At 41.7% G+C, this 27,517-nt stretch overlaps 2 protein-coding genes across 3 annotated transcripts in view; both read left to right on the top strand.

Moving 5' to 3' along the window:
* Positions 1 to 3,193: 3,193 nt before the first annotated feature.
* SPDL1 (spindle apparatus coiled-coil protein 1) lies at positions 3,194 to 22,722 on the top strand. 2 transcript variants are annotated; one of them, XM_065734477.1, is made up of 13 exons: positions 3,194 to 3,210; positions 4,439 to 4,487; positions 6,167 to 6,344; positions 8,328 to 8,504; positions 9,065 to 9,259; positions 9,549 to 9,698; positions 10,295 to 10,393; positions 11,205 to 11,315; positions 13,602 to 13,742; positions 15,129 to 15,238; positions 15,396 to 15,583; positions 16,442 to 16,781; positions 22,467 to 22,722. In XM_065734477.1, exons 3-13 carry the CDS (start codon positions 6,186 to 6,188, stop codon positions 22,621 to 22,623), a joined length of 1,827 nt encoding a protein of 608 aa, XP_065590549.1. In that variant the 5' UTR covers positions 3,194 to 3,210; positions 4,439 to 4,487; positions 6,167 to 6,185; the 3' UTR covers positions 22,624 to 22,722. The 2 variants fall into 2 exon arrangements, with proteins under 2 accessions (XP_065590549.1, XP_065590548.1); XM_065734476.1 differs by lacking the exon at positions 22,467 to 22,722 and having other exon boundaries at positions 16,442 to 16,986.
* A 2,976-nt stretch (positions 22,723 to 25,698) lies between these two features.
* The window catches only part of DOCK2 (dedicator of cytokinesis 2), a 146,310-nt gene continuing 144,491 nt past the window's right edge, over positions 25,699 to 27,517 (top strand). Inside the window, exon 1 of the mRNA XM_065734474.1 lies at positions 25,699 to 25,746. Coding sequence (XP_065590546.1) covers positions 25,707 to 25,746 — 40 coding nt within the window. The 5' untranslated portion in view covers positions 25,699 to 25,706. The remainder of the gene's footprint in view (positions 25,747 to 27,517) is intronic.

Below are 27,517 nucleotides of genomic sequence, written 5' to 3'. Positions count from 1 at the left end.
CATAATGTGCACTTCCACCACAGCTCACTTGGAGTCTGTACACTTCTTTAATTGGACCCCTATCTATTACATGTATTTAGGAATTTCATTCCAAGTCTCCTAGTCCAATCAATAAATACTAGAAAATGTGACAAATCTTAAAAGCAAAGGAAGATACCAGCTTTTATACAGGAGAATCTTGCATTTAAAATAGACTCTCTAGATAGATTATCTATTTATGTTCCCAAGCAATCATGCAAAGCTTCAGAAGGCTTGTTAGCACTAAATTAGCAAAAAAAACTGCAAAAGATGTCTTTGTTTAGCTAACATGTCTGAAACAGTGAGATGAAGTGATTTGCAGGAGGTCAGCCACTAATAGCTTCGAGTGGATTAGAAGCAGTATGTTACTGGCTCTCAGTCTGTTGCTGTAATTACTGAACTACATGATTTCTTTGCAACAGAACTGATGTTCCACTGTACTTGGAATTCAGAGTAACAGCGTAGAGGCTGTGAATTCAATTTGTTGAAGTTGAAAGTGTCTGATTCCCCCCCACACCCTCCCTCAAAAAAAAAAAAAAAAGAAAAGAAAAAGAAAAAGAAAAAGAAAAAGCAGACCAGTTTTAGTAGGATACCAACTTAAAAATATGGCAAGGATTAAAACTCCTCTTTTACATGGTGCACTAGGAACTGCAACATCTTTAATCTGTACAAAATATGAAGTTCAGAAATCAGGAGGAGCACGAAAACATCAAAAAAGCAATCCTCATGCTCCTACAAGTTGCTTAACCCCACATGTGTTTACCCAAAATGACTTAAGCAGCTACTAATCAGATTCTCAGTAGGCTGCTATTACTCACTTGCTTCCTATAGCATTTGGGATCTTAAGTATAGAAATGAAACAGTTGTCAGCTCATACTGTTGAGATTCACTAAGGAATTAGTAGGGAATGATTAAGACACATTTAACCTGATTTGTTTTAATAAAGGCAAAAAGCCTCCTCTTCAGAATAAACACAAAATTGTTGGATGTGTGTACAAATGTGGATTTACATTTTATGCAGTCAGCAGTGTACAGTTTTAACTAATTCAGCTACCTAAATGAACAGAAGCATATGAGCTATGTGTTTAACAAACATTTATGCATCAGACACCACTGGATTTATAGAATTTCTATATGAATGTTAACTGTTACTGAAGTCATAAGCATTTGCTTTTAAGAGCAAATATATATATGCAGTTACACTGGCAAGGCAGTGGCTACACATAACATAAGCTCCCTGGGCTGGGAGCTGCTTTGGCAGGGGTTTGGACTCGATGATCTCAAGAGGTCCCTTCCAATCCCTACAGTTCTGGGATTCTGTGAGAAGCATGCAGACTGAGGCTTTTCATAGCTAAGTGGGACTAAAGCATTTGTCTCTATCAAACTATATGTACTACAAAAGATAAACTCCATGACCTTGTCTTCCCATGCTCTTCTAAAACCTCTTAAAAGTAAAATCCAGCTTCCTACAAGCTAAGTACTCCTACATTTCAAGGAATCTTTGTATGTAGCCAAGCACTAAATACTGTTATTATGTAGCTATTACATCCTTTATAATGCTGGTGAAAAATCTTACAGTATTATGACATAAAAATTGTGCCATTTGACTAATCTGTATTACAAGAAACTTATTAGCAAGTAACTGGTGCAAGTGTTTTATATTCATAAGTAATAGCTGTGATTCATAAAGCAGTATCCTACTTGGTGCTAATTCAATACGGAGAAGAGAATCACAGAACTGCAGGGGTTGGAAGGGACCTGTAGAGATCAGTGAGCCCTGAAAAAGAAAACCAAAACGGAATGTTTTAAATAATTTTTAGATCTAGGCTCAGTGTCTGCTTTAAATATCAGCTGCTAACCATGACTGTGGAATGGAAATGAGAGAGAAGCAGCATCAATTGCTTGGTGATTTAGTATGCAATTGATCTGACGGAGTAATCGTGTTAACATGCAGCATTTACAATACATTTTACATTTTTCAAAGCTGTACTCAAAGAACCACCAAGAAAACTGTATGGATGTGTTAATTTAGTCACTGTTATCCTTGTTTTAAAGCAATGGGAGGGAGGGGGGGGAGCTGAAGGCATTTGGAGTGGCTAATCACACAACCAGTGCAGCAGAATCAGGATTACAACAGAGGATTCTCTTGCTTCCTGCCCCTGCTCTAATCAACTTGGCACTCTTGTCTGTCTAGACCATTCTGTATTTAACCATTAATCCAATTTCCATCCACAAAAGCTAGTCCCACACGCTTTGATTAAATAGAAGTATATATTGCATAAAAGCATAAATGGTTCTGTTTTTTTTATTGGTGTACTCTGTAGACAAATTCTGTACCCTACGCTTATTTTCCAAGCCCCAGCTATCATAAGCCATCTATTTTTGTCTTGGTTGCTGCAAATAGGCTTGTTACCCATGCACCCACTTACAGCCTGTTGCCTGGATTTAGCTTTGCATTACACGAGGCATAGTCCCCCAGAGACAGAATTTGCTTCCACGTTTTCCTATTGCTGCTTGGACTCAACCAACGCGCAGTGAAACTGCAGCCCTTCTGTGGATGTGAATGCACAGCTCCTGCCCGTGTGGTGGAGGGAAGGGAGATGAGCAGACTGAGAACCAGCTGTGGAGAAAGGAGACGATTTACAGCAGTTTCTGCATCTCATCGCTTACTCTCTATGAACTCAGCACTGCTACCTGAGGCTCTGGAGCTGAACAAAGTCCACCAGGATGCTGTAGTCAGAATACGTACAGCTGAAAAAACACGCACTTCAGCTATGAACCCCTCGTGGCATCCCAGGAACCTCCCGCCCTGCCTTTGCAAGCGCGCGGCCGCACCGACACCGCCCATCCCCCTCACAGGCACTTTCCCGCCCACGCTGCGCATTAACGTTCGCCACGGGCACGCGCCCGCTCTGCGCTCAGGCGCACGCGCAGTTCCCCTGAGCGGTTCCACTTCTAGGAGCGGTGAGGGCGTTTCTCGCGATACTTGCGGCGGGACGGCGGAGGCGAGTTTGAACGGCGGCCGTGGTGTTGGCTGTTGCGGGCTGTGTGCTGAGGTAGCCGGGGAGCAGTGGCTCGGGGCCGTCATGCTATTTCCTCTGGAGGTTTCTTCTTTCTGAGCAGCTCAGGCAAGCCGCCCGCCTCCCCTCCTCGCTCGGCTGCAGCTGGGGCACGGAGTCCTGCGGCCTTCAGGTGCTGAGCGGGCGGGGACCGGCGTCCGCTGTTGTTGTGATGGGGGACGGATGTTTTCCCGCGGGGAACAAACCCGAGTGTCGGCCTGCCTGCCCCAGCACGCGGGGTGGGGAGGACTTTTCTGCCCGGAGGACTTCTCTGTCCTGAAGATGGCTCGGCAGGTGGTGAAGTAGTGTTGTTCGAGTCGCCAGAGCGGTTTGTGCAGGGAAGGCCTGGCCTCGGTGGCAGAAATTGTCTTGAAACGTACAGCGGTGGTGCGGAACAGTCAGTGCTTCTCAGCGGCTCTGTCTGAGAGGGCTGTTCGGACCCACGGGCTTAGCGGTTTAGCTGGAAGGAAACTGAGGAAGGGAAGAAAAGCTTTCTGTGGCAGGAGAGTGTCTTTCACTCATTATTTGTAAGGAGTGATTACACGGCTGAATAATGAATGTTTGGAGTCTTCCACACACAGTCTATCATAAAACGTAGCCAAACACAAGTGACTCTTGTAACTTACTGCAAAGGGAGACAGATTTCTGTTGCTACTTCTCCCCTGCCCACCTTGTTAGCTATTCATTTAATTTGAAAAGCTTATTTTCAGAATAATTTACTTAACCTCATGTAGAAGTTGAAGTAGCAATCTATTCTCTATACCACAAAGCGGCTTTATGAGCATTTCCTGGTCCAACTGACTCCATCCAAACTACGCTATAAAAAGTTGAGGCTTCCTTTTATCCCAGAGTTGTATTTATTCTGCATAGTACTCAGCAAGAAATTTGTGAGTACGAAAGCAATTTTTGTTAAGCTTCAATTATGAAATTAAAGAACATTCTAACATCTGTCTGGTGTTATCCAGTTAGTGAGCTATTGACAACCAAAAGATTTTTCCTGTGAAAGGGTAGGAAATAGTGGAGAAGAGGCTGAAGAAATGGATGGGAGCAAGACAGTGTCACAAGTGACCCTTAGAAATGCTACTGGCGGAAGAAGGTGGCCCCAGCTTGGGAAGCCAGTTGTGGTGCAACATTGCATTGGTAACATTGTCTCATTTAGCTGTTCCTCTACTTCCTGACAGCCTTCTCAACAGAGGTTGGAGTAAGATTTTGATTTTAGCATGTGATCTCATTTCCGTGAGACAGCTGCAGGCATAGAGCTTTTAAGACAAGAAGTGCTATGAAGGGCTGTGGGGGTAACAGCAATTAGTACCTTATCTGGACTAAACAACTGTGTTTTTTGTTGTTTTCTTTCCCCTAAGGTGGAGTAAGGGCAAAAAGGTTAAACAGGGCTTAAATGGACTTCTGAAGGTGAGTTAAAAATATTACTAAAATTTAAAGTAAGCTAGGAGCAATTAAACTACTTTAACACGTGAAGATTTCAGATACTGTTGGAGCAGATATTTTAACTCTTTTTTAATTTCTGATAATTAATGCCCTTTGGTACAAATGCCTGCAAGGAGTTTTGTCTAGTTATACTTCTACTACTTGCTGACCTTAAACAAGAATTACTTAAAACCTAAATTCAATGCAGTGTATGTGTCCTTGTAGTGCTTATTCTTCTTACATATTATGCGTATGCCAAGTCTGTATTTGTTTTGAAACTGTTTGTATCAGGCTAAGGGTGCAGCACTACTGTTTTGATTACTGCAATAAGAAGGCATAAAAAATTAGTTTCCAAGTGTAACATAAGGAAGAAACTAGGAAAAATGAGAAGTAATACTTCCTAATTTCTATCTCATCCCTATGAAAGGAACTCTCAGCATTCTGCTGTGGTGGCTTTCTGTCTCTTGAAATGATATCTTATGAAGGAGGCTGAGAAACTTCAGTGGGATTATTTTTGGCACAGTTTTCAAAAAATGAAGGCATTACGCTGAGAACTTGTCAATACACTAAAGTTTATAGGTAAGTGAAATTTGCTCTTCATTAAGACCAGCATCTTGCACATAAAATATCTTCTTAAATGCTAGTAAGAATGAATGACAGTAAGATCTTGAAGAGTGACTGATTTTTTTTTAAGTGGTATAAAGATGAGAACTGTCAGCTCTGCAAAATCAACTGTAGCTTCGTATTCATCAACTGTGTGCTTTCTGAGAAAATGTTTGGCTTACATCTTGAATGGTTCAGAAGCTTGAGTTACTTATGGATCTGTGTTTTAATGGGATTGTTTAGTACTGCATGGATTAATCAGGCTTAAGAGCAAGCAGTTGCTGCAAGTTTGAACTGAACTTTGAATCCAAGCAAAATATTTAAAAACCATTTTTTTCTTCCTGAAAAATCATCCTTTACTTGTCTTATGTTTTGATATGAAGATAGAAATTAATGAATTTTCTGAAACTTGTGATAGATAGATGGTTAGTAAAAGTAGGTTACCTGAATTAACTTAAGTTTAAAGCTGATAACAGTCGTAAGAGGCAAAATTAAGCACTAAGATAAAAATCTGTGTTAAAATTCCATATTGTTCTAGTCTGGACTTTACTTTTTACTCTCCTTCAACTGTCTCTGCCTATTCCCATGTCCTACTTAATGTCGTTAGGAGTAAAGCATCCTGCTAATACAACTGCCTGCATGAATCTAAGTGTCATTGTGTATACAAGTAACGCTATAGTTCAGGTAGGTTTATTTATTATTACGTGAAATACATCAATCACATGGATGGTTGTTTTTAGCCTTCTCTCTCTCCAGACAGTGATGTGTTTGGTGTCCCTGATTCTGGTGAAGTCTGTGTTGTCAGAAACTGACCTAGGGTACGCAGGAGCTGTTCCACCGTGTGCAGTTCCTGCTATGCAGTCATCACTGCCTTGACAAAGGAGTTGCTATTTTGTTATTCGCAGGACTGCTTGGTAGAGAGCTAGCTACTTTTTCTCTTGTACTGATGCAAAAATATACCTCTGTATCCTAATGAAGTGTGGAAATACACGAGCTTTTTTCAGTTGAACTACTCATAACAGGTTTCTATGCCTTTAATTATTTTTTCTTTTCAAATTGAGGTAATAAAAGAAAGAAAAAATGGAGACGGAGACCATTTTAAGTCTTAGACAACAACTGAAAGAAGCAGAGAATGAGCGAAGAAAGGCTGCGCAATATGGCCTACACTTACTGGAGTCTCAAAATGAAGTTCAAAATCAGTTGGATCAAATGCGTTGTGAATTAACTGAGAAAACTGAGGTGAAGCTTTAAACTTTAAGTAAAAAGTTTGTTACTTCTATTTCCTGAAAGTCACAAGTGTTTCAAATGCGTTGTAGAGTTTCTGGATGAGTTTTAATTAAACTTCTTATTTTAAAGTTTGAGGGGATTTTTGATCATTGTTTTAAGATATTGAGCGCAATTTTATGCAGCTGGGCATGGTTTCAGAGCTTGGTCAGCATCGAGTGCTCAGAACCGCGTAGGATTAATTACCATGTATGTAAATGAATAGTAGTTGTGATGTGAGCATGTGTTGAGTCTGTTTAACAATTGATTTCTGTGTATTGCTCTAGAGAAGTCTTTTGAGCAGCAAAGGGGCGAAGTTTTTCATTTGCTGTACACACTTTGGATTTGGATTCAGATAACTTTGAATTTTAGTACATTTCTTTACAGCTCAGGAGTGAGTAGCCAAGTGTTAAAATACAGTGTTATTAATTAGTCTTGCAGTGTTCTTGATAACTGTGCAAGAAAATTTGTGTCAGGAATCTCTTCTGCTTTGTTAAATAGTTTAATTTTGACTTGTTTATTCTCATCCTGTGCTTCAAGTCTTCTGTTACTCTTTATTTGCTCCTACCTGTGCATTGCTATCCCTTCCCTTGTGCTAAAGCTAACATGGGTATTTTTTTCCTGACCAGCTGTCATGTTGTAGCACCCTGCTGTTGTGGATGAGCTCTAATAGCTTATTTTGATTGGTTTGCCATTAGCAGGTTTAGTGCAAGGGAGGCAGTTGGCAATCACGAGTGCTAAAGAAGGCATGACAGGATGATCCTTCTGTGCAGGCAGCCTGGTGTGGTATTGCTGCACCCTTGGGTTGTGTTCCACTGTTGTAGACTTGAGTAAATCTGAGCTAGGCTTATGTGATCTAGATCAATAAGTAACTTTAATTTCAAGGACTGGGGGAGGGAATTGTGTGCTTTTGTACTGCATAAAAGGTACAGTGTGAAAATTGTGGTGATCCAACAGATAACTTAGAGAATAATTTCTGTACTTACCTGTGGCATCTGAGAGCCGAAGCATTTACCATGGACACAAGTGCAAATTTTAACGTTAGTTACAAGATTGTTTGAATACAAAGCAGTTTGCATGTACCTCAGTACAAGTCCATTTAGGTATTTGATAGTAGTAGACTTCTTGCTTTCCACGGGTCTGCCCAGCTGTGTGTTTTCTGTGCGCTGTCTTTTGTTGAAGCTTGTTCTGTGTATTCAGGTGCAATCTGTCCTTGATATGCTGGTGTCTAGGCTGCAGGGGTGGATTTTGTACTTGACACGTCTCAGTTTTATGTTCTTCTATCTTCTGATTTGTCTTTAAGATTCCTTTATTAATAAAATGTCCTGCAGTTTTGGAGTCTCTTGCTGATTTACCTTTTCTGCATTAGTTTTCTTCTCTTCCTTCTGCTTAATGGCTTGCTGAATGGAAGAGTACATTGAGGCTGGTATTTATGACTTGGCATTGAGGGAACCTATGAAGGTAGTTAGGAAGGCATTTTTCAATCTGATAGGATTTATCACAAAGCACTTGGGAATTCTGTATTTACCAGGCATAGAACCCAGCTGTTCTGCAGTAGGGGGAACATCCGTTGTAGTGTGACAGTTCTCATTGCAGTTGGATTCCTTCAGTGGTAGGAATATGATGGTGAATTCAAAGTTTCCTGTTTAAAACTCTCCCCCTTACCTGACCCACCTCTTCAAACAAAAAAAGACTTTTGAGTGGGAAGAAATAGTGTTTCCACAGAGGAGTGAATATTACCTAACCCACCACCAATTCAATCATAAAACTTCAGAGTGGGGCTTTGGGTTTTCTTGCTGTTTGTTAGTAGGGCATGAGAATTCCCTAAATGGAACTTCAACAAAAGGTTGAGTGAATGACAGGCTTTTAGTAGCTATGGTCTTGCTGCAAAGCCTTTATTTGGTGAATTGTTCTCCATGGACCTTTTGTCCAGACTTATTAGCATGTTATTTCTTTCAGAAATTTGAACAAGAGAAATATTCTCTTCAGAGAGAAATTGAACTTAAGAATAGGATGTTGGAAAGCCTGAGTTTTGAATGCGACGCCCTCAAGCAACAGCAAAATGTGCAACTGGATAAACAGAAAGAACAACTGACCAGAGTTCATGGACGAGAAATCAATGACCTTAAATACAAGGTTTGGTATCTAATATACAGATAAAATGTTGCTAATAGCATTTGGAAAAAGAGGTGTTATACTCATGAGTGTGTATTTGTCACCAGACAAATGTAACAGTTGTATTGTGTAGTCATGTTTTAGTTTGCCATATTATTTCAGCAGCTCAATTCAGAGCTGAGCTTCTGCTTTATTTCCAACTTCTGTTACGAAAGAGTTAAAATTATCATGATGGCTTTTATTCAAATCAAAACTTGAGTAAAAGATTCAGGAAAATAGGTCTGAAGTTGTTCATAAAGAGCAGGGTAAATGCATTCTTCAACTTGGCAGAAAATGTCACACGTCTAAACTATTGATATTAAGGAGTTTGTTTAGTTGGTGCTTAACCTTAAAATCTTAAAATCAACGTAGCTACACTGAATTGCATCTGTTTTTCTTGTTTTTTATAGCTTGTTTTTTAAGAGTTGACTCTTAAATTGTACTTATAAGGCATCTCTACTATTAGAATGAGAGCCAAAAATATTGTTCTTTTGACTATTTTATTATAAAGTGGTGTTACTTAGTTGTCAAATGTCTTTAAGTTGGAGAACCTGAAGGCAGAACTGGATGAAACCCGACTCTCAGAGAAACAACTGAGACACAAAGTGGACCATCAGAAGGAAATAATTGCTGCCAAGTCAGAAGAGCTACACATGATGTCTGAACGTGTGCATGAAACCATGTCTTCAGAAATGCTCAATCTTCAGATGGAGCTCACTGAGCTAGAAAGTGTGAAGGTATGTGATTTAGCAATTGATTAGTAGGAATGTAAGCTATTGAAGGCAAAAATCCTGATTATTTTCTCGTTAAGTGCTCTATTTTGCTAGTTGGATTGGCCTAGTAGTAAGAACTTATCCACAGAAAGAAACATAATTCCCTTAAATTTGTTTTAATAGAATCCCTCCAACATAATCCTTTTGCATTAATAGTAGTTATTAGCCACAAACCTGTTTGGCTCATTGGCCTGCTTTTTCTTGAAACTGTTTAATAAGTTTTTTTTATTTCATGCTTGATTGCTGTATTCAGGCCAGTGTTGAAGAAAAGCTGAATGAACTGCAGTACAGCAAAGAGCAACTAGAACTCATAAATAGTAACTTACATAATCAGCTGGAGCGTCTACAAGGAGAAAAGGAAGAGAGGGAAAAAGAAGTTGTTTCTTACTGTAATGCTCTGGAGGTAATTTTATTCAGTGGTGCTGAATAATGCACAAATAACGAGTAGTTGGTGCCAGATTGTCATTGAAATAAAGACCCTCTGAGGGGGGAGGGAAAAGAGGATGTATTGGCTAAAATATATTTAGTAGATCAGTGTTAATAAGTTATTTCTGTGCTGACTTTCACTTGTGGAAGGCTGTCTTTGAAGATCATTTGCATTGCAGTGTTCTGCCTCATAACAGGAACTTGTAACAGGTCACACAGTTTCCATTTGTTTCACATTCCTGCTGAATGCCTTGCAAAATCCTGTACTGGGGAGTAGGTGGTCTGTGACTCAATGTCACAGCAAGGAGAGCAGTCTGTGTTGTCATTCCAGCTGATAAAGGTCTGAGTCTTTCAAGTGATTAGTTAAGCTTTTGTCCTCAAGAGCAAGTGGAGTACTAGGCCTTCTAGTGAAACAGCTTTCCCTGCGTGTCTAGAATTTTATATACAACTCTGCTGTGGTACAAGGAAACGTGCTAAGTGACTAAGAAATTAACATGTTAAAACTACTTGATTAAATTGTTACTAATCTGATGTATTGCATATTAAAATCACACTCTCTTTGCTTACATCTAGAAAGCTCGCGAAGCTAATCAAGAGCTCCAGGTTCAGCTGGATCATGTGGTGCAGCAGTCTTTGGACCCTACAAGTAAAGGCAATTCTCTCTTTGCTGAGGTACAGTGATGATCATGGGTGCCTGAGAATGTTCAGAGGAGGGAAGATATACTTCATCATAACAATAGAAACTTGTTTTCATTGCAACACCTGATTATTTTTACCTGATCTGTCTGGCACAAGTCTCAAATAACCTGTTCTTCAAATAACCCCTCAGTACTGGGTTGTCTAGGAATGCTTATAGAGAAGAGCTTTTATGCCTTTTCTAAGGTTGGGGGGTAAAGTCATTAATGTTATTAAAGTTGCCTAGTTGTCAAGATGGAAGATGGCACTCTGCAGCTGCTGGCTCTGATGAGTTTTATTTAGCTGGTAATCTTTCTTTAATGCAGAAGGTAAATGCTGAAAAACATTACTAAATAGTGTTTTTCAAAGGTGTTGAAAAATGGCTGTGTTGGAGTTGGGCAGGGTTTCTGAACTCTTTTGAGTAAGGGTTGAGCTGGTATCCAATGCCAGCCTTTTGTGACCATGCTCAGTGAATGGCTTGAGCAGACACTGTCTGTATTTATTTAAAAATACTTGTTGTGATTCAAATGAACAAATCTATCTTATGGTAATGCTGATGCTTTTAAAATATTAGTTAATCCAATATCAAAAGCACAAGGAAATCTCTTGTACATTACCAAAGGGCTTCAGCTGCTTGCACCACTATCTACTGTGTTTAACTCGGAAGTGATGCCAGTAGCACACTGCTGATGGGAAAGCAGTATTTTTCAGTACCATCTTCAATTACTAGGCACCTTCTCTTAAAACTCAATCCAAGTGACAACATGCTATCATTTTCATAGTAATAACTGTGAAAAATGTTCTATAGGTGGAGGACCGTAGGGCAGAAATGGAACGACAGCTGATCAGTGTGAAAATAAAATATCAGTCACTACAAAAACAACATGCATTCACTAGAGAACAATTGCAGAGAATGAAGGTATGATTATTACTGTAATGCTCCAGGGCTTCCTTGGGGTCTGATAAGACAGTGCTTTGGAATGTAGGCCAGGAGGTCTGATTCAAGTATGGTAAAAGCAGTCTGGGTGGATGGGTGGGAAGGAGCAGGAGAAAGTCATTGCTATTCAAGTCAAGCAGAGCACATCAGTCTACTTCCAGTGCCACTACTTTATTCTAGAATGCCAAGTTACACTGACGGCGCTGTGCTTACTTCTGCAATAGTTGTTTAGTGGGTGAAGTATAACAGCTTCTGTCAGTCAAACTAGCTTTCAGTTTGCCTTGCCTGTTTTTTTTTTGTTGTTCTTATACTATGTACTTTACTTGTCTTAATTGAGGTTGTTACGAGTAAACAAATCTAACTTCCTCCTCTTATTACACCTTTTTCCTTCTGAATTCCTTTTTCCTACTTTTTCATCCTTTTCCATATAATCAGTGTGAGAACAAGAGTTCTAAGTGTAACTGTTTTCTTAGATTGGCAGCTCATACGTTAATAAATATTGTTGAGAAAGCTAGTTAGCAGGAGCTGTTTTGCAGCATCCCATCTACGTTTATCTTGTAAAACTGCTGCCTGTTTTGTTGGCTTTCTCATCTCGCAGTGAAAGAGTGGATTCTTTGAATGTGTTCATGCATCTTGTCTGAGAACAGTGCTGAAACATAAGTGGTGATAATAGCAACACTGCATATGTAGACCTGTAGCTTAAGTTGAAAACAAGTAAAGCAACATTAAGGACAAAAAAACCTACTGATATAGCAAAAACTTTTGATTGAAACTTCACATTGGTGACTAAAGATGAAGTAAAATGTCACAGAAAGGTCAGTTTCTTAGATCTCCCTTCTTCCTCATATAGTACAGTAGCCAATGTTCGTAGTTGGCTGAATGGTTATCTATTGCAAGACTTTATCCGGGGCTGAAGTAAACTGATAATTTTAACGACTCAGGCTGCCTTCTTAGATCCCTGTTAGGATCTCTTTTGTACTGCATTGTGCTGCTCTGTCTAATGAGCTCATTTCTACTTGTTCAGTAGCTGGCTCCAGTAGTGTAATTCTCTTTGTTGTTAGAGCCTCCGTTGTCAGAATATTTGTGTGGTCCTGACTGATAACTTTTGAGGATCTGACTTGAGGACACAGTGTGAACGTTACTCCCACCTTCAGGTTTTGCCAAGTGTTTTCCATAGCTCATTGTAGCCCTTCCAGTTTCTCAGTTTTTGTGTTTTTATGTAGATGAACTGTGGTTGTCAATTCTGACAGTTAGGAAATGAATGCTTAAGTGAAGTGGAAACGTCAGGTTTTCCATCCTTGGGAGAAATAAGAAGTTTAGTTCTAGTCAGTCAGTGGGGATTAAAGTGTCATGTTCCCCTTTCCTCCTGTGTAAGTTACAAGGAGGAGGTGATTGAATCTTTTTCAATTCCAGTTTGAACACGGGACCGTTAATATCCCTTGTTTTCTGTTTGGCATAGAAGATGGTGTAGGGTAAATATTCTTCTGTGCTTTTCTTTGTTAATCTGCAGTCTAACTTGCTTTGGTTGGTCCTTTCTCTGGGACGTCTCCCACGTGTCTTAGTGTTGTTCTATTTACGCTGACTTGTCTGGTGAGAATGCTGCAGTTCTCCTTAATGCCACGTCACATGTGTACATGCCTCCGTGTCCTTTTTCCAGTTGTGCCTGATGTGCCCTTTGTTACTGAATGCATTAAGGGCTTTGTATCGTGATACTGTGATAGTCAGCATCAGAAAAAATCTGCTATAAGTATTAGACATTGATATACATCTAAAATGAAAGATTTTTTTACTTGAAAGGGTGACATTTTGGGATAAGTGTTACAGAATATAAACTTAAATTGCCATCTATTCCTCAGAATTAGAAATGCAATGCAAAAAAGATGTATGTGCTTTTAAACTTTTTGGGGTGCTGAAGTGTCTTTCTCAAGTGAGAAGTTTTTCACAGATATATTTAACACTCAAGAGCCAGGGCTGTAGTGGGGTTCTTCTTAACGTGATGTTTCTAAGTTTATATTTATAGACTCCTTAGTGAGGAGTAAGATGTGACACCTCAGGACTGTACTGAGTTCAGGGAAGCGTTTTCTGTCAGTTAGTATTTGTGGTCATCTTAGGCTGACACTGTTTAATTGTCAGAGGTGCATTCAGTGCTTTTCTGTATTCACAGTTAGCAGCACATGGCTCGGGTATCCTAAGCTTTCTGGGAAAGAGGATGATGTTTTGTCACTGGGCTAAGTGCTTGTTCTAAGGATTTATTCCCCTTTCTTCCAGCTGCAAATGGCTACCCTGCTACAGATCAAGGGCTCTCAGGCAGAATTCGAGCAGCTGGAACGCTTACAGTCAATGCTGGAGCAAAAGAATGGTGAAATAGAAGATCTTCTCGTGAAAGTGAGGCAACTAGAAAAATTCAAGGTATGTGGCTTGTGATTAAGTGGAGGTCTTACATTTGGGAGCTAACACACAATAAGAACTATGAAAACCATCTCAAGTCAATGCTAAGGTTTGAATAGGACCCAAAGATTTCAGTGTGGAATTCATTCTTTATAGAATGAAGCTCTGTCTTGCAGCTGAAGAATGCATTCTCCATTGGCTCATAAGAGCAAGAAATCCATTGTCTGCCCTCCTCTCTTCCTGTTCTAATGTAACTCCATGTCTTATGTAGTTCCCTGCAGTGTGAACTCTGTTACTGTCAATTGCTCACTGAGCAGTGACATGTGACTTTTACTTGAAAGATGTAACCATTTCACATACTGACCATATGTATTTGGGCTTCAACAGATTTCAGTCTCATGGCTTTAACTTATTTCCGTAGTCTGAAAACATCTTGACTGTAGCTGGAGTGTTCTCTTCACTAGAGCTGTTAGGTCTTCTGTGCAAATAACAGCATCTTTCCAGTGTTTTTGGAGAAATCTGTCATTATGCATGCAGACATTCAGGGTGAGGAACTGGAGACTTGGTTACTGTCTTAATAGTAATGGACTTGCTTGGCCCTTTCTTATCACAACTTTGGTATGTGAGCTCAGGGTTATTAGCTCATGCACTGGGACTGATTGCTGGGATAGCCTTCTCTGTTCCGCATTTAACTGAGGTGCCATAAGAATAGGCTTGACCTGTTTTAGTAAGCAATCAGTGTAGCTTGATTGCTTGTCGTATGTAAACTTGGAAGGTGTTTGTTTTTTGTCTCTGTGCCATAAATAAAAAGGGTTGTTTCAAATAGATTGTAGTTGTTGACTGATAGAAGGTTCTGAGATCTATGGGACAGGTCTGAATCCAAGTAGTGTTTTGAACAGCAAAAAGAAGTGAGCCTAATATAACACAATACTGATGTGTGGAATTAAAACATTTGCAACATCTGTAGTGTCTTCAGTGATGTAAACTTTTAATCTAAGAATTATAAATGACTTTGGCTATTGAGTAGCATGGTTTGTTCTTTACCTTTGAGTGTCCAGCTGTTGAAGCACAGAAATAAAGACTTGAAGCAGATTCTTTGAGGGTAAACTAAATGTTCTGTATTTTCAAGTAAAAAGGCAGATATTATTCCAGATTTCTATTTGGAACCCTTTTGGAGTTGAGAGCTTGCTGCTGCTTTTGTTCTCCCTCTCCTTTCATTAAGTGGGGGAGAACTGCCAGTTTTAGTGCAGTTTGACACTTGCAGCAAGTTGTTCTGAGCGTTCTTGTATGTTTAAATGCTTCCACAGTGAAGCTTCAATAGAGAGATGCACAGAGAACTTCGCCCAAGGACGAAGCAAGTGTTATTCTGAAAGTTCACTAGCTAACAGTTTGTTTTCATTTTATAAGACTTTATATGAGAATATGGAAGAACGTAGAGCTAGTAGCAGCTCAAAAGGAGGAGAGTCTGAAGATGGTTACTACGCAGACTTGCTGCAAATGAAACTCGACAACTCAAAGTAAGTTAAGCTCCGGTAGAAACTTTAATTGCACTGGAAGATTCCTTTTTGTCTTCCTACTGGTGAATTTTAAAAGTGGACCAGTTGAATATGTATTTGACTGTGTACCTGCTGCCTTAAAAAGGATGTCTGAATGACTTATTTTCTTCCCACCCAGCAAGGAAACCGAAACCTTGAAAAATGAACTGTCCTTGCAGAGGATGAAAGCTTTGTATGAGAGCCAGCGGGTTCTGGAAGTTGAAAGAAAACTCTTTGCAAATGAAAGGCATTTGCAAGCTTGTCAGAGTGAGAACATGAATTTGCGAGTTATGCTGGATGAATTAAAAATGAAATATGAACCTGAAGGTAAACAATTATTTTCCATACAGGAAAAAACCCACTTGGTTTTCTCAACTATCCTGCTCAGTGTTATTCAACTTAAGAAAATAGTTTACACACAGAAGTAAGACGCTGTTCTTTACATACTGGCTTTTCTGTAACCTGGTCCAGGACTGCTATCTGAAATAGTGAAGCTCTACCTTGCTCAAGGACTTCACTTCAACATGTATAGTAACATTAAGAGCCTGAAGAGCACAAGTGCAGTGTTCTGAGGCTTTGGAATGTAGGCAGGTAAGCACAGTGGAGTATACGGGAACAAGTATGCCACCAAGCTGTGGGGTGTGGTCATTCAACAGAGGGACAGGATGCCATCCACAACCCCCATTACCAATCAGATGGGGATGAAATATCAAACGTAGCCCTGCTGTAAAAGACCTGATGGAACAGGTGGATGGGAAGCTGGACATGACTACAGATGAAGTTTTGACAATAGGCCCACCTGGAAAAAGTATCTGATGCCTGCTTTTCTGCAGAAACAAAGAAGTCACAGCCCCTGGAGGAAGATGAGTAGGGAGTGAGATGGACAGATTTGTTTTTGTATGCTTGTCCAAACCCGTAGGATTTATTTTTTAATTGTATTTGTGTAAGCTTATGTCAGTAGCCTCCAAAAGCTGATTTCTGTTGGGCTGCATCGTTGCTGATAATATTATATGAATGCATCCTCTTGAAGGGATGTAAGCTGACTATTACGAATTACTGTCAGGCCTTAAATTGAATGAAATGTTCTTTACTAGCTTTAATGGCTGTAGGAATGTCATGTTAAATGAGTTAGCCACAAGTTATCTTTGTGTACATAAGGTGCACCTCTTTTTTTTTTCCCCTTAGAGTTACTAAAAGTCACTAAAATTAAAAAGAAAAGGGAGAAGATTCCAGTGGATGCTACTTGTGAATATTTAGACAGCAAAAATACTTCAGGAAATGAAGCTACTCTCACTCATCTTCCAAGTAAGGAAGGAGCTAAGATGACTTCAGATAACTTGGAGCAAATTGATTCTTTTTCCAAAAAACAAGCTCTTGAAGCATCACCAATAAATGCAGCTCTTCAATCAATGGACAAAGTGGTTGAACCTGAAAGAGAAAGAAAGAGAGTTAAAACTGAAGATGATGGCCTGCATGACTTCACGTCACCCAGCAGAAGCAGTTTGTTGACTTCGAGTGCCCCCAGGTCAGTGTCAGCTTCTGTGCATGGTCAAGGCAATCAGCACAGACCTGCATCTCTTTTCTTTCGCTGCATGAACTATGCTATCCACTTGTTTATCTGTTTCCTCAGTGTTGCATGCAGTGTGATTCCTAAGCTTCGGCTGCCTACGTTCAACCTCTCAAAACCTTTTAGAAAGACTAAAATGGTGGTGTACGATAAAGACTCTTGAAACTGTCACTGTTCTTGTAACAATGTTAACGGTGTGTATGTACTGTTGCAGCTCAGTTGTTCTGTTTCAATTTTGGAAGTGACACTTCTGTCACATAACTGTACTATGTCTTAATGTTCTAAAACCACCCAAGCAATTGGGACTGTGCTTCAGTTTCATCCCTTATGCTAGCCTTCAATTTCAGGTTGAGCTAAAAGCCTGAAAAAAGTAATTCTTAACCCAAGTGAAGTTAACAGAGCTTGCAGTATAAAAGATTATGTATTAATTGTGCTATGAATTCATATTAGCAGGCCACTGACTGCTAGCCTGGATGCATGGTAACTCAAAATGCAACTGTTAAAACGTAAGATTAAGCTTTTTTCTAAATGGAGAATGAAGTTACTTTTTGTTAGATGATGAAGTGACTTAATGCAGTAATTAATAACTTCTAAATCCTGATACAAGGAATGCTATTCCCCTTTGTCTCTAATTGATACGTATTGTTGTTATAAACAGTACTCTGGAGGTAATATCTGGGATACTTAAGATGTTTTGAGCTTATATATTGGTGAGAATATTTGGTAGCAAAGATAACACTCCTGTGCTTCCTGTGTTTCCTACCGCCCTTCTTCCTGGCTTTGTTCAGCTTTTGTCTGTGCATCTCTAATGGGAGCACATAAGTACTTCAAGCTACCATTCAGGGAGAAAGCAATAGAATGTTTGTCAGAATTTCATGGAAATATAAAAGAAAAGGGTTTTTTTTTGTGCAGCTTTCTTGTGGTTCATTTTCTTTGGTTTTCATGCAATTCTGATATGAGGCTGGAGATAAAAGAATTACTTGAGAATCTCGAGCATCTTCAAGCCTAAAGCATCCCAGTCTAGAGTTCTGCTTTGTCTGCCTGTCCCACAAAGCCCAGCTCCCGTAGCTATTTTTTCTCCCTCCTTTAATGTGTACTGTGGCTGTTGTTGACAAGCTTACCTATTGAGCTCTCCATAGCCGTAGCTTTATACTCACTAGATTCCATGAACCTTCAGATGAGGCCACTGTGTGTCGAAGTACTGTTTTTAGATGCTGAGTTTGTGCTTGGTATACAAAAAGCTTTCTTCATAGATGACTTGTTACAGGATGAACTGGAGATGCTTGACAGTATCAACAAGGAGCTGTTTACTAACATTCTTAAAAACAGTGTAACTTGAGTCAGAGTACAAATGCTTTGACTGAGGGAAATGCTATGTCCTGATACACAGTGTTCAGAGGATGTGCTTGTTCCAGAGCATCCTGAAACATGGTTTGAAACAAAACTGAAGAAAGCTTGCAGGTTCTTTATGGTGGGGAGGGTAGGACTATGCTGATTTGAGTAATACTTCAGGCCCTAGCAACAACAAATACCTTTTGGACTAGTTTGTGGAATCTAGAATGACAGCAGCTTCCAGGCTGGGGTAGGCCCTGCCATGTGGATTTCTGTGCAGCAGATCCAAAACTGCATTCAGATGTAATTGATTATTTTGACCCTCAGCTGTACTGGGTGCAGTTGATATTTCTAACCTGAACAGTGTGGTCTTCTGGAGCAGTCTGCAGGAAGTGTCTGAACAAGCAGGTGAATTAGCTACATCAGTGTGCACAGGGACCCCTCCTGAGGAGGGAGGAGCAGAGAGGGCAGGCATGGGTAGCAAATGTTGAGAGGAGAGACTGGTGGTGTTCTGTATGCATAAAAGAGCCATTGTGTAAACTGCATATCAAAACGTAACTTCATTTTATAGTATTTTTTCTGAAGAAAGATAAAATGTCTGTGAGCTGCGTGATGTTGGAAAGTGGTCATTGAAGTGAGGAGGTGAGCCTCGTCTTAGCTGAAGGGGGACTGAGGAAAGGAAAATATTTTATGGCACTGATGATTTGAAGCATAGGAAAAGTGAAAAATGATGAAGCTAAAGTTCAGGGTTTAATCTTGAACACATAAGGGATGTAATGTAATAGGGGAGGGGGGAGACATCTTTTGAACCCCCTGTAAATCCACCTCTACGTAAAGAATCTCTGCAGAGTGTTACGTGATGCACATAGGTAAAACCCTGTGAGGGAACACCCCAAAATGGGATGGGGCAGAAGTGGGGGCAAATTGAGCGTGAATGTGGACCTAAAAATTGAGAGTTTGGGGGAAGGGAAACAATTGGCGTTTGCACGAGTGGTGTTTGTGTGACTGGTGACTGTCAGTGTTCCCACGTGTGCTGAGGAAGATGCAGTGCTGCAGTCGAAAACCCCATGTGCTCAGTGGGAGTGCTCTTTGGCACCAGAGTAGTTTTTGTGCAGTGTGTGTGACACTGTTGCATGGAATGGGGCATTGAGAAGAGCCACGTTAAACGTTCATGGGCTGCAGGGGAATCTCTGCTCTGGTGCTTGGTGCATCTCCTGCCCTTTCTTCCTTACTGACCTTGGTTTCTGAAGGGCTGTTTCTCAAGGTCCTGCAGGCGCTGTGCAGTTTTGTCCTTAACGTTATTTGTTGAGGTGCCACCAGTGGTGCTGGTTTGCTCAGCCCAGGTCGCACAGGTAGGTGTCCAGGCAGGTCTTGAATATCTCCAGAGAAGGAGACCCCACACCCCCCTGTGCAGCCTGTGCCAGTGCTCTGTCACCCTCACTGCAAAGAAGTTCTTGGGCACATTTGTGCAGAACCTCCTGTGCTGCAGTTTCTGTCCGTTCCCCCTTGTCCTGTCCCCACACACTGCTGAAATGAGTCTGGCCTCGCTGCTTTGTCCCCCACACCTCAGATATTTGTAAGCCTGGATCAAGGTCCCCAGTATTTGGATCCTCAAGGAAACTGGGAATGGAATGGTGACTCTGAACTGGCTTCAGCTGTTCATAGTTACAGAGAGCATCAGCTTTCTCCAAAATGTTCAGGTTAAATCTCTCAATCTCATTCTGTGTGCCCTGCTATAATGGGAGTCTGGAGACTTTGCATTCTCTTTCCTGCTTTTGTAGGTTACATAACTTTGTGTGGTTGTTCTTTAGCTGTTTTTCATTTGGTTTTCATCATAGCAAGAGTGTTTTGAGGTTAGGTTTTAAATGTCTTTATAACGTGTATCTTAGGAACATGAAGTATCTGTGCAGAAGTAATGACATTACAAAGAGGTTAGAATTTGCTATTAGGAGTTCTTTCCACTGGAGACAATATCCCTTGAAATCCGAATTATACAAATCTAATATTTGGGGTTTGTTTTTTTTTAACCTGTAGTGGAGGAAGAAACTCTTGCCTGTAACGGTGGGTGGATTTCTGTGAGGAATACATTGCTCCATGCCCTACCTTTACTCTGACTGAAGAACATTACTAAATTGTATCTTCAGTACAGATTTAAATTGAGGTATTTAGAGGGTGACTTCAAAAGTATTAAATATGGATTTCAAATGTTTGCAGATCCTGGTAGCAGCAGTTTCTGTGATAGGTAGCAGTCATGGCTGAGTGTATCAGGAAAGCAGGGGAGTGTTCTGGGGTGCTAGAGATAGTTGCTGATGTTGTCTTGGTGTCCTTAGTGCAGCTTGCTTGCTGAAGTACCTGTGTCAGTGTAGGTAGTCACAGCCTCACTTTTAGCAGCTCAGAGTTGTATTGGCATCGCGGTGAGCCCAGTGGGGAACTGATCTAACCACCGGGTTTCTGTTTTCAAACCCAGAAAAGGGATTCTAACCCACAGAACATGGAGTGTTGAGGCTGTAGGGTTTTTTGTTGTCTTTTTGCTGTTTTAGTACGAACAGAAATGCTGAAGGCAGAGTGCTTGGGGGTGGTAATTAAAGTGCTGCACGTGGAGCTGCTGGGGGGAAAAGAACTTTTCCTAAAAAATAAAAAATGGGGGAAAATAACTTCTGTTTTGTAACTCCGTGAGCCTTAACAGCTGAGTGTGCTGTCAGGCAGCTAATTCTGGAATTTACCTGAATACATTTGATCACTGCTTCCTGTGATCTGTGGCAGCCCACAGACAGATCTATTACAGCTGGTACGTGCATGTAGCTGAGTGCTTTGTGTATGAATAGCTGTGTTTGTCTCCCCTGTTGGTTCCAGCAGTGTGAGACAGTGCAATGTTTTCATTGAGTTGGATTTCCAAAGTTACTTCCCTCTGTCTGCATTTATTAGGCAGTCCTGTTTAAAAGAAAATCCAGTTCTGCAGCTTTGATACACATTAGTAGTTCTGTTTTATGTGGCCTTTTTGTTTAGGCACTGTTTATTGGTTTGGGGGTTGTTTCCTTTCATAGAGATCTGCTAGAAATTGTGACTGCTGGACGATGTGGGGAGCGTGGGAGGGGGGGCTTGAGTCAGAGATCCTTCAAGGTAGAAGAGAGAAGTGACAAATGAAGAGGATCTGCATAGGAACTGACACACACTGCTCACATTCTGTCCCTGATTAAAGATGCTAGTGAAGCACGGACTCAAAGGCAGATTAAGCACTAACCTAGAGATAGTCACTGTTTTCTCCTTACTCCTTTTTCCCTGAACTGGAGGCTCCTGTTGTGACCGTGTACTTGGCTACTTGCAAGGTGGAGTGCAGCTGGTGGGAAGCTGATAGTGGTTTCCCATGGGAATTACAGGTGTGGGCTGCTTACAAAGCAAGTGCTGGAGCAACTGGAGCCAACTTGGGCAGAAGCACAGCAGGCTGTATTTGCTTTCTAATGTACTGAGACAGTGCTGGTGGGAATTAATGTTTAGGAACGTGGCAACGTTACGTTTGTGTTGGCATGTGAAGTGGTGTTAAATTTGTGGCTTCATTTCCCATAACTTGTTTTGCTGTTGAAACAATAACAGTTGTTTGTAGGAGCCTGAGAAAATACAATCACTATAAATTAGTTTTAATGATGTTTGTAAACCCATTGATCAAAGCATCAAACAGTTCTGAGGTCTGAATGCTCAGCAGCTCTTAAACAGCGTTGTGGCAATTGCCATTGCGTTCCCTCCTCCATTCATAACAGAACCAGAACGAATCATCGGACAGATGTCATTCTGAGCCTGAAGATGAAGCTCTTCCCACTTCGTGTTTTCAGATCTCCAGGAACTAAGATGAAGTGGTAGTAATGTGAACCCTGGTTGGAAAGGACTGCATTGCATTCTGTAGATTTTTTTCTTTGTATTGTTAATACAAAAGCTCAACTTCATCACTGCTTGATGTTGCTGGGGCTCGTTTTCTCTTGGAGATTTGTTTTGATGTGATTTCCTTTGCATACGTGGCATAGTCAGTGTATTTTTCTTCTTAAAGGCTGATGCCAACCACTCACTGCTTTCAGTAAGCTTTATTTGCCAGATACTGCAACAGATAAGAGGCCAAAAAAGGCAATACTGAAATGATAAAATGTGAGCAGGAATTGATGACTGTTCTCCCTTCTTGTTTCCTTAAAACGCTGCTTGCTCTGTATTTGCATGTGGATGCTCTTCACTCCAGTTGGCTTGCTCACTTCTGTTAAAGTCTTTTATTTTAACCCTGTTTTTTATTAAGTGAACATGTATTTAGAATGGTTGCTTTGCCTATAGGTTAACTACTGAATCCAGATTTGAAGCTATGGAAAATGAAGATAAGAAGGAAAAGGAAAATGTAATCACAACCAAGAAGAAAACGCAGAAGAAAAAATATACTACATTGTATGTGTCTTCTAAGGCAAGTCCTGAAACACAGTGTGCTCAGCAGTGAACCTTTCTGGAAGGAACCTGAATAATTTGGAGCCCTGCTTCAGCAGGAAATGAACTTCTTGCACATAAATATTCTTCCTGACTCGCATGCTGACCTGCCTTGCTCAGTGAACAGTACGACTGCATAACAGATTGTGCACGTGGGGTCACAAACTTCCCAGAGGAGCTCTGAGTGCCCCGCAGTGTGGCACGAAGCGCTGCCTGGCATGAAGGCTCTCAGCACTTGTTAGCTGCTGGTTGGATCGGTGCTGTTCTGACAGATGAGTACTTCCATGGGCATTGGCTGCTGTGATACATGGGTTATCCCCAGGCAGTACATGCTGGGTAACACTGACCAGAAGAGAATGGAGCTGTGTGTAATTGCTCCTGACTGCCTTCTGTTTCCTGCATTCACACTTCACGTTTCCCCAGTATGTAATTGCACCCTCACAATCAGGTCAGGCTGAGGGCTGAGCACGTGAGATTCCATTCATGTGTTTTGTGGGATAGTATTGTTTTGAAACTTTGCTAATGATTAAAGTAAACTGTGCTTATTTTCCTTCCTGAAGTTGTTCTGTTGCATTGGAGACGAAATGTTTTGTTTATTTTTTGAGAGAGCTTTTCTAGTGAGCATTTTGTTTAAAAAATACAACTTAATAAAAGCTGATAAGTCGTGATGCGTGTGCTGTGTCGTGTTCTTAGGAAATGGATCATTACATTCAGTCTCACCTGTGGTGTCTGTGTGACCTGAGGATCTTTCATCCCAGTGATGTTATCCCAGCAGGTGAGCACGTAGCTGTGAAGCAGTTCTTTCCTTTTGAAGCTGGCCGTGTGTCAACGCTGTGTGGAAGAAATGCTTCTTGCATTACAGGAGGAAAACACCTTTCTTCCCACACGTGGTAAAGGGATAACTTAGAGCACTGACTGTACACTGAGATGCTATGAAGGTAAAATAAGTAAAGCACGTGGTAGCTGCAATTAGAGGAAGCCTGGAGTAGGCAGTGCTGTGGTGGGCAGCTCCTCTTGCACTGGACTACTGGGTGAGTGTAGACTCAAGTAACCTGTTAGCATCACAAACAAAACTGTTATTTCAGCAAGTGGCTCAAACTGCTTCGGATCACCTGGTTACCCTCAGATGTGCTGCTTTATGTGCTCTGCTGGAGTGTACTGTGTGTGGTTATCCCACGTGGTAGGTGCATGCTTACCACTCTGAGTTAGAAGGAACAGGTGGGAGATACCTGGAATGTAGCTTCTGTTGCTGTAGCATACTTGGGGTACTTTCTTTTAAGTTCATGAAAGTACTTTGTGTGTTTTCATTTCTCCTATTTTGCTGTATCAATTTCAGGATCCATAACTCTAAGGCAGAAGAGATTCAAGGGCTCAGAGAAGTGTTTGTAGTGGGGCCCTGGCTTGGAGGTGAAATTTCTGTATATCATTTATTTTCAGAGTACAGCAGTGTCCTATGGGTGCTGGCAGGGTGAGGGCACACAGCCTGCTCCCCAGCTCCTGAGGGCTTCAAAGTAAATGAAGTCTGACTAGATCTACGCGGTGAAGCATGTTTGAAACGGGTGCTAGAAAATAACACTTCCTCAGCTCTTATGCTTCCCTCCAATACACAGTGAGGAAAAGCAAGATAAAACAAGATGGTAAATGAGAGTCATGGTCCCATCCACAGATGGGAAGGGGTGATTTGCTGCAGCAGGGGTTCAGAGCAGTAAGGGAAATAATTGTGTGCTATTGCTCAAAACATGCAGTACATTGAAATGGTTCAGCACCAAGATCCAATTCCGAGAGAGAAACAGTTCAAAATGAATGTTCAAGTGGAGAATAGCACTGTGTAGCTGGGACTGCCTGAGCTGAGGCTCGTCGGGGTTGCTCACAATGTAGCTCATGTTGCAAAGCACAGTGTGGAATGTCAGCGTTGTGCTTTAGCAAGCTATTTTTTCCCACAGAATTACCAGCAGTCCTACTACGAATTGCAAAGGCCTTTTTTCCTCCGTAAGTATATTTTGGAGTACCTTGTGTAGCAGAAAGAAAACCTGGCAGCTGGGGCTGGTTAAAAGTGAGAGCTGCCGAGCTGTGTGGCAGCAGGAGTTTCCTGACAGATGCAGCACAGCACTGTTACAGCTGCCCGGGGAAGCAGCAGTTGTACAGCTGGAGTGATGCAGAGGGCACCAGGGTGGCATGAGCTGGTTGTACCACGCCGGAGGTAAAACAAAGAACACAACTATTTTCTGCTTTTCAAACGTTTTAAACAGAGTGAAGGATGTGAATGGAGGCCGTGCGTTTGTCTCCAGCCCTGTACGTCGCATGTCATCCTAACAGTGAACATCTCCACTCCATCTCTGTGCCCGCAGTGCCATGCTGTAGGTCGCCTTGTGTGGCAGCCTGTGTCCGAGCAGAGGCTGTGGATGTCTTAAACTAGGTGCTGACATTCTGTTTAGCTTTTAGGGAAGTGCTGCTTTGTTCAGAGAATAAAGAGAGACCGTGCACGTGTCCCAGTGTGAGATGGGATGGGTGGAGTTCAAAACGTGGCTTTGTCTTCACCTCATTTCTCGTATGAGAACGTGGCTGTTACATAAAAAATCCTCTTTCCAGTGTGGGTTAAAGGAAAGTAGTTTTTAAGATGTCTTGTGGAGTGGGATGATTTAAAATGCTCCTGGTTTAGTTGAAGGTGCCAGAGCTCCTTGGCAGCATGGAGGCACTGTGGTGCCTGGGCTTTGCTCGCAGCAGCCTTCCTCTGTGATGGGAGCTGAGGGGTCATGCAGGGGAGAAGTGTGGTGGTTTTGCTTCTTTTTGTTTGCTGATGTGTTACAGGCAGTGTCGTGCAACAGAAACACCCAGTATGGGTTTCCCCTCCCCCAGGGCACTTGGTACAAGATCTCAACTTGAGAAAAGAGGAAGGAAGCTCAGAAGAGCAGCGAATCTCGCAGAACCCATACAGCTGCCTCAGCCAGCTTCAGCCTCCTCCTCGTCATCAGCCACAGCAGCTGAGAAGCACATTGGCTTCCAGCTCCTTTTTTTGGTTGTCCGTCTTGAGATCTGCGCTGCGTTGACGCCGTTCTCAGTGGTGGAGCCCTGTGGAGCTGCACAGACTCATGCGTGATGGCAGCGTGGCACAAGACAGAGAAGAAGAGCGGTGTGGGTATGTAACTTAGCAAGCTGCCTTCTGAATTTTGTCCTCGTAACCCGTGAGCAGGATGTGGGTAGGTGTTTTCTCTGGTGTGAGAGCACCCTGCGCTGTATCGAGGTGGCTTAACTGAGCTGATCAATCTCATATCAACGTCCATTTTTCTAAGTGAACAACAAGAAGTGTGAGTGCTGGTCTGGGAGAGGTGCAGCTCTTGCCACCTCTGTGTTTTCCATCCTTTGAACAGTGAGCAGGGGCAGGGATGGGGAATCCTGCACTTTCTTCTCAGGGATCATTGAGTCTGTCATTTGAGGTTAGCATTACTGAGGAACCTGCACACGAGTTAAGGCAGTTAATGCTTTATGGAAGGAGTGTCCCTTTCCAGGATCAATTTTCTGTAAAATTAATAATGTTAATTCGCATCAAGGAGCGAATTACAGCTGAAAACCTAAAAAAGGCCTTAAGATCAGCAGTCAGCACTGAAGCACTTGGAAGTAATGCTCTGCTGAAGTGCACCGTAGGTTCCTGGTGCACAGCGTAGTTTAGTTTATGCTCCTTACAGTTTATGTGCTCGTGCAGTTAGCAGCCTGCAATCCCCACTGAACTTTCAAATCTCATTTAAAGGAGGGTGTGATATTTCAATCCGCATTAAAAGCGTGGAAACAAGTTACCCAGCTGGCTTCATGAAACAAAGTGAATCAGGGGATTAACAAGAGGAGAAGAATATCTTCCTGTTCCACTACCATGTGCAGCAGTGACAGGGCTGTGAAGCAGAAGTAGCTTGTTCTAATGGCAGCATACATTACAAAATGAAGTGTGCAAAGCTCTTCTGTCTGAGCTTTACAAATAGCATTGCGTGCTTCATGTAATTCAGCACTGCTGTCTTCACAGTTACTGGCTTGAAGGACTATGGGTTTGTTGGGTGTGGTGTCTGTGACTGTCCATTAGTGGTGGAGTACCCTGTGTGTGGGAGGAGAACCAGACATCGTTCTCTTCATGAGAATAATCCAGAACAAGTTTCATATCTAGAAGCTTTTTACAGGGAGTTTTTTAGGGCTGGAATGACTTACACAGTTACAGAAAAGTCCAGCTCTTCTTGCACTGGTGTTTAACGTGAGACCATCATGTAACCTGACAGCGTGCACTGTGATTCAGTGATTTGTGTGCACACCCCACAGCTCTGTCCAAAGCACATCCCCCGAGGAGTCCTGCACTGCACGTGCACTGTGGTGCTCTGCTGGGCTCTGGTAGCAGGCAGAGTTGGACAGTTTATCGCTTCGTAGCCATTCTGATCTGAGGGTATAAAAAGCTGATATGGTCCTACAGTCTGTGTGGTGTCAGAGGTGCACACCTAATGTCCTCCACTAAATTCTTGTTTATCAGCACAGTGACAGTTAGATGCAGGTGCCTTTAGAAATGCTGCTCCTCCTCCACCCATCTCCCTGGGAACTGTTGTCTCCTCAAATCTGGTGGTTCAGGTTTACAACAGAGCCTGAAAATGGTTTGTTAGCATCACAAGCCTTCAGCTGATGTGCCACAGACACATTCTGTCTTACTCATATTAGTCCACTGCCCACTGCAAGCTGTTGTTTGGTGGTGGATGAGGGCCTTCAGAACATGGCAAGTTTTCAAGTGAAGATGGGGACAAAGCCAACATTTATTGCTCTTTTCGTTTGCAAATACACTTCCTGCTGCCAGCTTAGAAGAAGTTGAACTGCTGTTGAGTTTGCTTCAAAGATCAGTTACAATTGGTCTAAAAATCCACGGAGTACAGGAACAGTGGGAA

The sequence above is a fragment of the Cyrtonyx montezumae genome, unplaced genomic scaffold (genome assembly GCF_038088225.1).
Source record: "Cyrtonyx montezumae isolate F1298 unplaced genomic scaffold, pur_monq_1.0 scaffold_18, whole genome shotgun sequence".
In the NCBI taxonomy this organism is placed as follows: Eukaryota; Metazoa; Chordata; class Aves; order Galliformes; family Odontophoridae; genus Cyrtonyx; species Cyrtonyx montezumae.
Note: the sequence above shows the minus strand (reverse complement) of the source record. Positions and strands in the feature narration are given on the sequence as shown.